The sequence below is a fragment of the Moschus berezovskii genome, chromosome X, assembly GCF_049115385.1.
Source record: "Moschus berezovskii isolate FMDL1 chromosome X, NW_MosBer_1.0, whole genome shotgun sequence".
Classification (NCBI taxonomy): Eukaryota; Metazoa; Chordata; class Mammalia; order Artiodactyla; family Moschidae; genus Moschus; species Moschus berezovskii.
The window spans coordinates 20,749,041-20,762,175 of NC_142488.1; the positions used below are offsets into that span (position 1 = coordinate 20,749,041).

General features: G+C 37.5%; 1 protein-coding gene across 4 annotated transcripts in view; it reads left to right on the forward strand.

Annotated features, from left to right (window-relative positions):
• CNKSR2 (connector enhancer of kinase suppressor of Ras 2) overlaps nt 1-13,135 on the forward strand; it is a 279,203-nt gene that overhangs the window by 226,122 nt on the left and 39,946 nt on the right. For all 4 annotated transcript variants that reach the window (XM_055438270.2, XM_055438271.2, XM_055438272.2 and 1 more), the window contains 2 exons: nt 1,366-1,466; nt 3,965-4,511. In XM_055438270.2, the coding sequence (XP_055294245.1) occupies nt 1,366-1,466; nt 3,965-4,511 (648 nt within the window). The remainder of the gene's footprint in view (nt 1-1,365; nt 1,467-3,964; nt 4,512-13,135) is intronic.

Genomic DNA, 13,135 nt, shown 5'->3' on the forward strand with positions numbered 1-13,135 from the left:
TAGTCTTTGTTTTTCTTTTACTCAAAGGGGATAAGTAAAGCAGGAATAGGATTTTCAGAGACTTTCTCTCCATTGCTAAAGAATTTTGACCAAATTCTTTAGCAGGGAGGACAGGGGCTTGAAAAATCATGAATATATGTCACATTAAACTCTCTCTTTAATATGTCACATTAAACTAAGTCATACGAAAGAGTCCCAGTAATTTAACCCTTCAATGTTTAGAACAAGGCAATTTCTTAGTTTAAACCCCAGTTTTACTACTTTCTGTTTGGCATATAATAAGTACTCAGTAAATGTTAATTGTACTTATTAATCAGCACCACAGGAAAATGTATGAAAATATTACAATATGGGAATTCCTAGATGGAAAAAGGTACCTATAAAAATATGTGCCATGATTTTTCACCTACATCTAAGTATTAGTTAAGCCTTCTAGTGGTTCTTTTGTGGTGGAGCTTTTCATAAGAATAAGGAACATTTTGTTTGGCTACCTTTTCTTTTATCATTTGAAATTCATATGGGTGATACTTCTAGATTTTTCCTTGTAAACACAAAAAATTAACCCAGCAGTTATAGGGTGGTTGCAAGATTGATAGAACAGATCTGATGATTGGCCTTGGTGCTGTATTTTACTCAATTAATGTACCTCAGTTTTTCCTCTTCCCTCTTGCCTGAGGTCTGCCAAGTCATTTTGTCTAGCGGCTTACATTTTCTACCCTTTTAAGTAGTTCTAGAAGTTTGGAGCTTAAAGCTCACATCAGCAGATTTGCCCTTTTGTGTTTGGCAAGAATCAAGGTTTGCCATGTGTTTCCAAGTAGAGGTGGGAGTATGGTGTTATAGAGACTCGTGTCAGTATGACTCTGGAAACAGTGATTGTTAGATAACCAGTGAACTGAAGCCAGAGAAGAGAATTGAGAAGATTATTTTGGGAGCTGTTTATATCTGTAGAGATCTCCAGCAATGTATGCATTTCTTCTTTGAGTGTTCATCTTTAAGATAAAATGATACACCTTTAAGAAACATCATGTAACATCATTCATTCTTTGAAGTTTCAAGTAGTTTGGTCTGGAATTATACCCTAAACCTGATTTGACTTGCATTATCTTTTTTTTAACTCCCTAAAACTGCAGCTATGTGTAATTGCTTGCTTTAAAAGGAGGTGGGAATTGGGTGATTGTACTCTTTCTTTCTCCTCAAATCCAAACTGAAAATAAAAGTTGTTGGACCTGGAGTAGTCAGTGCTGGGGAGCAGTGTGTAGAAATGGAATTTAAACTTCCTTTTGTTAGCTGGTAGTGCATGTTACTGAAAATATGGCTAGACACTTTTAATGGAATATTGATGTATCCATGTGTGTGACTTTTCAGATTACTGGAGTGAGAGTGACAAGGAAGAAGCAGATACTCCATCAACACCTAAACAGGACAGCCCTCCACCCCCCTACGATACATACCCACGGCCTCCCTCTGTAAGTTGCCAATAGTAATGTACTCAATATAGTGTTGGATTCTCTGATCTGAAACATCCTTTTTTACGTTAAAAAACATTATGTGATGAATTACTTGCCAGACCTTGGGTTTTTCAGGGAGAAAGAAAACAGGGGACCTAAAAGCAATAAGGGAGAAACTTTAAGCATACAAAGACTATTTAATCAGGAGAAGCAGTCACCACAGATTCCACGCTTATAAATATCTTACCAGTTTTATTAAGAAAACGTACCATTTGTGTCAGAGTAGCCTTCATGAAGTATCAACAAAAAAAAGTTTTTGTGGAAAAAGATATGTAAATTGACCTTATATATTCTACACTAACAAAGTTCATTCCTATGTTCTTTAGAAACAATAGTAAAAATTGATATTATATCTGTATTGAACATGTTTTGGTAGGTAGCTTTTCAGATAGCTATGGGATCTGGTTTAATGTATATGTGTTTATGTGGTACCCTTCTTCTTAAGACTTCTTAAACTTGTGTAAATTATTCTGTGTATAGACTGTACCTTGATTTTTATAACTGTCCCTGTTTGTTTTATGCTCATCAGAATTATTGAAAGAGTCTCAATACTGTCCCATTTTAAAGATTGTACATTGCATGGTCACAGTATGTAAGAGTCCATTCTGCCTATCTTGAGACTGAGTCTTCCACATAGGAAATGCAAACTGGATTTAGGTAACAATAGCAGCCAACCTAATTCCACTTCTGTGTTACTCCAGGGGATTTTTAACAAGAAAGGTGCTATGCAAGATGTTGATATAATTCGAGGCCACTTCTCAAACTTGGCTATGCATAAGGATCACCTCTGGAATGTTTTAGAAATGCAGATACTCAGGCCTAATCCAGAGATACTAAATTGGCGTATTTGGGACTGCAAACAGTTCACTGGACTGGACTGTGAACTTTTTGAGAACAGGGACTCCATTCTATTCATCTATTCATCCATTCATCCCCGTGGCCTAGCACAGCACTGGTACTTATTTATTCAGTGCTCAGTGAATACTTCTGAAATAAATAAATGGAATAAATGGATAACTATTTTGGCTAATGACTGAAAGGGAGGTCACATTTTTAATTGAAATGTTTGATGACAGTGTCTCTTACCTAAGGAAAAAAGAAGAAGACTAGAAAAAATGCAGAGTTGTATACACATTTCCTTAATAAATGCTACAGTGCAACAGAACACCAGAATGAACTAAACAAATGAAATAATGAAGTCAGTAACAAGATATAGCTTGTATCATATTTTCCCTCTTTGCCTAAAAAGTCAGGATCTGAATATTCTTATTTGTAGGGACTTCCCTGGGGGTCCAGTGGTTAAAACTCCATGCTTCCAATGTAGGAGTCATAGATTCCATCCCTGCTCGAGGAACTAAGATCCTACATGCTACATGGCACAGCCAAAAAATAGAAATAAATAAACCTTTTGTAAACAAGAAAGAAAGGGAAACTGCTTGACCAAACTGCTCTTTAATGATAGCAACTTGTGAATTTCAAGAAGGAAACTACCCACATTGTTACTAACACATGGGAGGATAAACTGCCCACAGAAGATGCCACTGAACTCCTTTACCCAAAGGGGTAGATGTACTTTCACCTTAGTCAGGCTTTTCCCGGCCACAACTTCAGCCTCAGTCGTAATGACCACATTGAACACACCTGGCTCCTCCTGCCAGGAAGAGCCAGGGCTGGTCTGTTAGCCCCCAGAGGTAGAGTAAGGCTTCTCCCAGAAGGGGTGCCTACAAGTCTTTTACAACATTCACTTGATGCCAGTCCTTCTTGCTTGTGCTTTGTGCTGTAACATATGTTACCAAACTTTCAATTCCACTGATAAAAACATTCCATTTCTCTTTTGTGTTTATGTACTCTGAAGGCTGTGCTCAAGGCAAACGCTAATCCCCATCAGGGTGTAATCTTATCCTTCCTACACTTTAACTCTCTAGAGTGTGCCACAGAACTGACCAGAACATAAGAAAACTTCTCCTTGGCTCCATAGGAGCAGACAGTCACCTTTGAAGAAGAGGAAGGGTTGTGTATCATTAGAGAGAAGCACCTTGTTTTTACATCCAAAAGCCGTTCTTGCTCTCATCCCCAAACACTGTAAAATCTGGAAATATGAATTTGGCAACAATTCTTCAGGATTTTTAACACGTAGAGATTTTAAAACTTGGGGTTTGTTTTTTAGTTGCTGAATATTTCTTATATAGGCACTCACATTCCCTTATACTTTGATTGTGGTGAAACTTTGCACTAATATGGCACATTTTACATGAGAGCCCAGCATAGCTGTATTTCAATACGTCCATGTCTCAGTCTCTGAAAATTTAAGCTGGGGCCTACCTTTGAGATACATGAAAAGGTGAGTAGTCATTCACTCAAAGAGTAAATATTACCTGCTGGAAATCAAAGGTGTTCCTTGGTGATAGGCATGGTCTTTTACTTCTGGGAGACTGATCAGAGTCTCCTTTCCACAGATGAGCTGTGCCAGTCCTTATGTGGAAGCCAAACACAGCCGGCTGTCCTCCACAGAGACCTCCCAGTCGCAATCCTCCCATGAGGAGTTTCGCCAGGAAGTGACTGGGAGCAGTGTGGTGTCCCCCATTCGCAAGACAGCCAGTCAGCGGCGCTCCTGGCAGGATTTAATCGAGACGCCCCTGACAAGCTCGGGATTACACTATCTTCAGACTCTGCCCCTGGAGGATTCTGTCTTCTCTGACTCGGCGGCCATCTCCCCTGAGCACAGGCGGCAGTCCACCCTGCCAACGCAGAAGTGCCACCTTCAGGATCACTATGGGCCGTACCCCTTAGCTGAGAGCGAGCGGATGCAAGTGTTAAATGGAAACGGGGGCAAGCCTCGAAGTTTCACTCTGCCACGAGATAGCGGGTTCAACCACTGCTGTCTGAATGCGCCGGTTAGTGCCTGTGACCCGCAGGATGACGTGCAGCCCACAGAGGTGGAGGAAGAGGAGGAGGAGGAGGAGGAGGAAGGGGAGGCAGCAGGGGAAAGCATAGGAGACAAAAGTAAGTATGTCGATGGAGATTCTTAGCCTATACACTCAGATTCCTAACCTTTTCAAGCTTCTTATTTTAAGAAAACATAATTTTGTTTCCCCTTTTTCTTAAAATAATGGTCTTGCTGCATAGAAAGTTAGGTATCCCTTGGTGTCCTACTTTCAGAACTTGAATAACTTGGGGGGAAAAAAGATGAGTAGTGAAGCCTATATCTCAGGACACTCACAGCTAGAAGAAATAATTTATTTTCTCCAGTTACTCATTTGCCTTTTCAGGTTGATGGCATTCGTTTTTCTTCCTCCTCTCATCTACTTACTTTCTTCTCATTCACACACATTATCCCTTTGGTCCACAGTTGTTGCACTCTTGAGTTTGGGTTAAGAAGCTATAAATGCTTCAAGCAGGTGTTAGCAGGACCTTGGTTGAATAAGGAAGTAAATACACAAAAAATACACACACTCATACATATACATAAATACGTACATACATATGTAACTTCCCTTTTCACTATTAGAAGATTGAAAGGAAAAATACAAAAGAATTGTTTGAAGTAGAAATTTTGCATAGCATTTCTATCAACTCCAAATAGCAGAGTCTGTTTCTAGAAACCAATTTGCCAAAAGCATCCATGTACTTGCCTGGTATGTATGTTGATTGCAAAGCTCAATTTATGTGAATCAACTCCTGAGAGAGAGAAGTCATTTAAGCAACCCTCTGTCTTATTGGCATTAAAAATTCCACAACCAGGTTCAGTCCCTGGTCTGAGAAATGAGATCCTACAAGCCGCTTTATGTGCGCCCCCCTGTCCCCTGCAAAACAAGTAGGTAAAAAAATTAATATGTTTACTAGTTACCAAGACTTGAATGTACAATACCAAAGAAATAATATAAAATCTCTTTATTCAAAATGAAATATTAAATAAATAAATAAATGAAATATGGGCCAGTTAGTACAGATGACCCAAGCCAGTGTTGATGAAACCAGTTACTGGTTTGGTTCCATGAGGGCATTAGACTTCTCTTTTTAAAGGATACCAACAGACTGTGTCCTTCAGCCCATTTCACGAAGTATATGAGACTTCGATTAAAGGATATATTAGTGTAAGATCATCACAACTGGAAAAACAACTCAAAGCTCACAGGTTACCAACAGGTCAGGAACCTCATATCAATTTCAAGTTTGGCTTATTTAAAATGAGGGTTACTTTGGAGATTATTGACAAGAAAATTTAGTGGACCTCTTCTACTATCAAAATATGAGTTGCTTGCAATAAAATTCACATGTTAAAGCAGTTTCCATATAAAGTTTGTTCTAGTCATAATCTCCATGAGGACCATTATAAAAGGTACACTGTTGGTTCAGGAAAGTTGATTACCTGCCAAGCTCTCATAACATTCACATCTATTAGAAATTATAGAAGAGTCTTGTAGAAGAAAGATCTAGGAACTGTGTTAGGCCTCTGTAGAAGTTCTAGTGAGCACGACCATACATTTTTAATGTTAGGATGATTAATGAGTTGTTTTCTAAAACTTAACTAAAGATAAATTAGAAACCTCATTTTGACTGTTGTCTGGGTACTGCATAACTGCTGCAACTAAGTTTGGGAGGTTTATTCAGTATTTTACAAATGCATTAGGGAAAATACTTCATCTCTGCCATTTTCAACTAAACTGTGTTGAAATTAGGCACAGCCCTCTGAAATAGAATCCTGTTCACAACACATTCCTTAATTGCCATACATGGAAGTTTTTGAAGCTGTCTTTTTCTGTTAAGCTAGATACTTAGCACTTCTTCCTGGTCATTGTGTAGGGAGGACTAGAATGGAGAATATGTGTCCTAGGACCTGAAAGGCAAAGCTAGGCCTTTGCTTGCCCTTCCTTCAGGCTCCACTAGGCTACAGAGCATCTCTAGTTAGATGACATTGGATTATTTTTTTTCTATTGTCAGTTTTTTGCTCTTTTGTTGATCGAATGTATTTTTAGCCATACAGATGCACTCCAAGTGGATGAGTATTTCCTTCAGGTTCCCAAGTGGGTCAAGTAGGCAGTTACTCAGTACTTTCCATCTTTTTCAGCAGACTTTCTCTTTGTGGAATGATTGCAATAAGGGAGAACAGCCCTAGGAAATGTGTAGGTAAACTTGGCATTACATATTTTGCCTTTACAGTTTGATATGGTGGGGTAGCTTGGGCTATTACAGTAGGATCTGTTTCACCAAAGGTGACCGTGCACTGTCTTGCACAGCCCCATCTATTTCTGGGTATTTTCTATAAATCTTGCCACTTGATGTCTCAGTGTCCTTGAAACCATTCTCATCAGGGCAGTACATTGCATGCTTGCCTAGAAGATTAACGATGGTTTTTCTGAATTACTGTTTCTAATATTGAGAACCGTATGATTTGATGAACACTTCATTTGGGAAACATCAGCTATAAAAAATCAGTGTTTTCAAAAGAATCTTTAATGTCTAGTTAAGGGGAGTATCTTATTCATGACTGCTCTGAGTTGGCCATTAGGAGTAAGTATTGTAGGCTGCTTATTCAAATCAGGCTGCTTGGTGTTATGTCAGCAGAGTCAAAATTATACACGGGAAAGAAGCTGTGGCCATCCCATCAGCCTCAGACTTATAGCCCTCCACACCGAGCACTCACTGTGCTGCCACTAGGGTCAGAAGGCTACCATGCTTGGTAGCATCAAAGGCTAGCAGCAGTGTATTACTAACTGTCCTGCTCAAGGCCAGCATGCGTTGTGACCTACTAAAGTGAATTTGCACTAATCAAGTACAGACCTGCAGAGGAAATAAGTTTCATGTCTCTAGCTCCAAACTTTTTCCTCAGTTTGCCAAGAAATTAAAAATAGGAAATATCAGGCAAGTGAACAGAAGGAGCCATGGGAGAAAATGTTAAAATACAGCCTATCTTCAGCTTTAAGGATTAAGAATTACGTCACCACAACTTCGATGGGTGGGATGAGGTGGGAAGTGGGAGGGAGGCAACATACATATACCTATAGCTGATTCATGTTGATGTATGGCAGAAACCAACACAACATTGTAAAGGAACTGTCCTTCAATGAAAAGTAAATAAACTTTTACCAAAGAATTATGTCATCAACCAAACCCCTTTCATGATCTGTATCATGTAGTGCTTATGAGTTTACAGAACAATTTAAGAAGCAAGATATACCTACATCTGTTACCTGAATGTTTTTTTCATTTTCTTTGTACGTGTAGAATTCGGCCCTGCTTGGGAGGTGTAAATTTAGTCTGCTTTGGAGCTTACTTCAATCTGTGTTCTCATGGTTGAACTACCTTTTGTCTTATTTTGAAATTCAGTTCTTTAACTGAGTCACACTGTGATTTTTCTCAGGCTAAACTCATTTTAGTCTAAATGGATGGTACTAAAAGTACACAGATGAGACCTGTCTTGTTTTCCTTTGACTGAAAAGTCAGCTTGCATATTAATTATCCTGACCTACTTCACTGACATTTGGGAGAAGACAACTAATTTCCTATTATCCCAATTAGCACTTTGGAATCTTACTGAGGTGTAGGCCTTATAATACCTCAGTGAAATTAAATTATAAATTATGTCAGCCTATGCAGCTTTCAAGGAGTATTAATAATAAAATTGTGGGACAAAATATAAAGATATAATATTCCTTATTCAGAAATCATCTGCTGTAACACTAAAATATGGTTTTGATTAATACAGCTTGAAGTCTGCTTCTAATAGCTGCCTTTCTCTTGCCATACTATGCGGTTTTGATGAGGTTTTTGAAAGCTTTATCCCTTAATCCTGCTGATTTCCCTCTTGGCAGTTAAAAGAGCACTCTTTATCAGCCATACATTTTTGGTACCTCCAGGTACTCAATGAACTTATAATGTGATCTTTTTCATTGTCCTAGAGATAACCTATCAGCATTCATATTTACACATTTATTAGTTTGGTCTTAGGAATCTGAAGCAAAACCTGGGGTTTTTTGTTTTTCTTAGCAGGGATGAGAGTTGTGATGGAAAATGTTACCTACTAGCTACAATACCTATCAGGTTATCTGGCTAGGATATTTATTGATTCTTTCAAACTGAGATCTGCCAAGAAGTGTATTTTAGAGTGTTTTTTTTTTCTAACAGCCATTGCACACCATTGGTAACTTAAGAGCTGTACAAAATGTGCAGCTCAGTGCCTTAATATCTTAAATAATCTAGGCATAGAGGCTAGATAATGACTGCTAATATCATGCAGAAGAAGATAGATTAATCCTCTTCAATCGTTTTGAGAGTCCTGAAATAATTCCTGAAGAGTTTCTAAATGCTATGAATTTTATTTTTAAGAACATTCAGATAAGAAGTATATGGACAAGGGGAAGATATTCTCAGAATATGAAATTGTGTTAAAGGAAAAAAAGGAGCAAGTTGAAAATAAAAATGTTGCAGTACTTTTTACTATTTTATTTATTGTCAAGATAAATTATGCTCAAGCACAAAGAGTTTGGAAGAGCATAATCATCAATAGTATCTTAAATCACAGTTCAGGTCGAAAGGTAATAGATGGAAAAGATATACAAGCAATGTGAATAAAAAGACATGTACCAAAAAGAGAAAGAATAGGAGAGAAGCTTAAAAATGTCACTTTTGTGACATTCAAGGGCACCATTCTTGGCTGGTTATATAACACATAGATATTGAAAAAACAAAAACGGAACTTCCATGGTGGTCCAGCAGTTAAGAATCTGCCTTCCAACCACAGGGGATGTGGGTTCGATCCCTGATCAGGGAACTAAGATCCCACATGCTCCAACAAAGATCTGACACAGCCATAAATAAATAAGTAATAAAAATAAAAGAAAACTCCAAAAATAATAAAAGAAAAGAAAACTCTATAAAGCAAAAACAAATACTCTCTTAATACTGCACTATCTGATTTTGAAGAAAGACTGTTAGGGAGACATAAACACTAAAGAGTGGATATAAAGTAGAATGTAGCTATGATTCTGGTATTAGTTATAGGTTGGATTTTTAATCACACCTCCCTCTTTTTTTTTGGTTTGAATAATGGGGGAAAGCTAATAATCTTAACTTACTGAAAGTTCAGAAATGGAGTTGTTCTGGAATAAATGTCATGGCTCTGTAATGTCAGGACTCAGCTAACTTTTCTGTAATGCCAGCAGCTCTGAGCGTCACTTTTCGTAAGATAGCATCCAAAACCCAAAGACCAGACCTTATTCTTGGTTCCTTTTTGTAAAATCAAAACTTCCTAGATCCTTCTAGCAAACTTAGCCCTAGATTTCACTGGCCAAGGTTGCATCACATGCCCCTGCCTAAATATCAAGGGAAATGAAATGATTATGAGTTTAGACTAACCTTGATTTGTAAGATCATAAAGAAAAGGAGTGTACCAAACTGTCTGTCATTACTATCTATTGATACATGAGCCTCTGTACTATATTATGTGTATCATCAACTATATTTGTTCCAGTAGTGTTTCAACCTTTCAGTGTATATATACAAACACACATCCCAGATCACATCACATCATTTGAAAGTCTTGACCCTAATAAAATGTTAAATATCAGAAAAAGGATGTATATTACATAAACCTTGAAAATATAACAAGTTAGATATGTAGTTGACCTTTGAAATAAATAAGCATGTTTTCCTAAGTACACTGAGTGACCAAAGGCTAGAATACAGTCTCTGGAGACATTCCTCAGTTCACATCTTTACTTTGTCACTTTACCACTTCCAAGTTGGTATGACTGATCAAGTTATTTAACACCTCTAGACCTCAGTTGTTAGATGATGTGGTAACAGTTCCTACCTTTTGAGGTTATATGAGGATCGAATGAGGTAATGCCAGAAAGCACTTAGTTTCCATTTTTGACACACTGTACGTCTATCCAATAAATGTTTTATAATTATGTAATTTATGTAGATTTCATGCAGATTTGACTTTAAGCAAAGAGGGCAATTACAATACTTAAATAGTGAATTAGTCCTGGCAAACCTCACTAAATAACATTTACCTGACTACATGACCTAACTTTGTTCAGTTCCAGCTATTGAGTTGAATCATATGAATTGCTGTTTTTGTAGGTCAAAATGATGAAGTTTCAGCAATTTTGTATATTTCAACACAATGTGTTAGCTGTGCTCTAGGAGCTAAAATAGAAATGTCCCTCATTTCACATTCTTATCAGTCACTCTTCCTTTCCTTTTTGACTTTGGACATTTGGGAACTCAAAAGAAACTTTGTATTCCAAATAGAAGTTACTTCATATATATTTGGGTTTTCCTGGTGACTCAGACAGAAAAGAATCTGCCTGCAATGTGGGAAGACCTGGGTTCGATCCCTGGGTCAGGAAGACCCCCTGGAGAAGGGAATGGCTACCCACTCCAGTAGGATCTATTCCACGAGGTCACAAAGGGTTGGACACAACTGGGTACCACTTTCACACTTTCACTTTTTTTCATGTATATTTACTGAAATATTTGTTTATAGATCTTGTCATTCAGGTTCAGATATTTTCCCCTAAGAGAGATCTACCCTAACAACCCAATCTGACCCAGATGTCCCTTCCCTGCCTCTGCCACCACCATTCATCCTTGGTTGTGCTACCCTGTTTTATATTCTTCACAGTTTTATCACTTTGAGTATAATATCAAATACTGTTAGCTGATTTATTTTCCATCTCTACCCACCAGTGTATAAATTTCTAAAGAGCAGGGATTTTATTCTTGTCTTGTATACCCAGTGCCCGAAACAGTATATGGCCCATAGTAGGCCAGGCACTATTGGATAAATGAATAAGTGAATGAATGAATAATTGTAACCCTTTTATCACTAATTCTTTCCTATTTTATTATATAGTAGTCAAAGCTAAAGTTATTTTTTGTTCATTGTGTGACATAAAGTCAAAACATTATAAAATTCTTTATTTTGGGTATCTTATAAAGGGAAGAGAAGGACTGCATGTGTTCAGCATACCTTCTTCATGCTGGGCACCACAAAGCTAGGATACTAATAACTAGAATTACTGCTCTTTGTATTGATATTATAGCTCATTTATAGTCACTTTCTCTATGTTGAAACCATTCCTTCCTGTTTTACTCCCATTTCAAAGATGAAGGCCACAAGAAGATGACATATTAGATGAGCAATTTATTGTTAGAAACCACATCTTTCAGCACCCATTGGTAGTTGATTTTCCTACCAAAATCTGCTGCCTCCCTCAGAAGTCACCCAACACCTAATTCTGTCCTGATTCATTTGTAAAATGCGTTGAAATTGCAACTTGTACTTTAGCAAATAGCCAATAGCCTGCATCATCCAGGAAAATATTCTCAGAAGTTTCATAATAAGTAATGAAGCCAGATTCAATTGGCTAAAGAATGAATTCTAGATGTTGCAGAGTCATAGCAGCAGAAGATGTGGACAGAGAAGAGTTAAAGCTCACATACAAGAATGACAACCCGTCACCTGTATAGCTAAGACTAGTTATGATTTACAGTTTGTTTTCCCAAGAAAGATGATGCAGTTCAGCCACACTGCTAGTTGTTACTATTTTCACACACCCTTTCTTTAGATCAGTGGTAGCATATAGTCAGTTTCTCAGGAGAATTTGTTCTAGCTTATTTTATGAGAAGCTGTTCTAAGTTTAAACTCCTTTTATCTGGGTCGCCCTTGCCAAAGCTGAAGGTCACAAATGCTCCTTTTTTCCCTCTGTATATGAAGTCTACCTCCTATGGTTACCAACTATTGGAAGATAGTAGATTAAGACATGATAGGGATACACTATAAAACATGCATTGGAAGTTTTTAAACTTTCCTACATGTTTTTCTTTTATTGTTTTATTGAAAAGTAGTAACTTACTTATTGCTAGATAAACAAATTAAAATACAATGATAAATGTATCATGATACTTTTGTATATGTATACACTGTATGTATACATTGTATATGTATACATCTGTATATACATTATACATTATGATACAAGTGTATCAAATGATAAATGATAACATAAAAAGCAACCCTCTCTCCTTCTTACTCTCCAGAGGTAACTTCTTTTAAAAGTTAAAGCTTTAAAAATTCTTATATGAATTTGTTTTTCCCATATATCTTTCTCCTGTAACTCAGTGTGAGTAGGGAGGGATGATATGGTTTAGTTGGTTTCAAGTTAGTGTATTTCCTCAGAAATTTTTTTGATGTGATCTTAGTTTATAATATAAGCAGTAGTCTTGTGTAATTATTTACATACCACCTCAGAACCCAGCCCCAATCCCAGCATGTATCACCCTAGAAAATGCAGCAGTTACCTGTTGACTATTTCAAAAATGATGGAAGTAACTGGAAGAAATGACAATGGCTGTACATTCATGCTTACACCTCACTCACACACATTCAGAGTGGTGTGTCGCTCCTTCCCTACCTGCCCAATGCCTTAATGCTGTATGACTTTTTCCCACCCTTCTTTACAAGGGTCTTCCCATAATGTCAGCTTATCCCAAATATCTGTGATGAAAACAGCTAAGCCAGAGCCAAGTAGCTAAAAAACATAGCAAGTCTAGCCTTCAAAGCCAGAATGTAGAACTCAGAGATGGACTTCAGAACCACTGTGTCTGGTGGTCAGTTT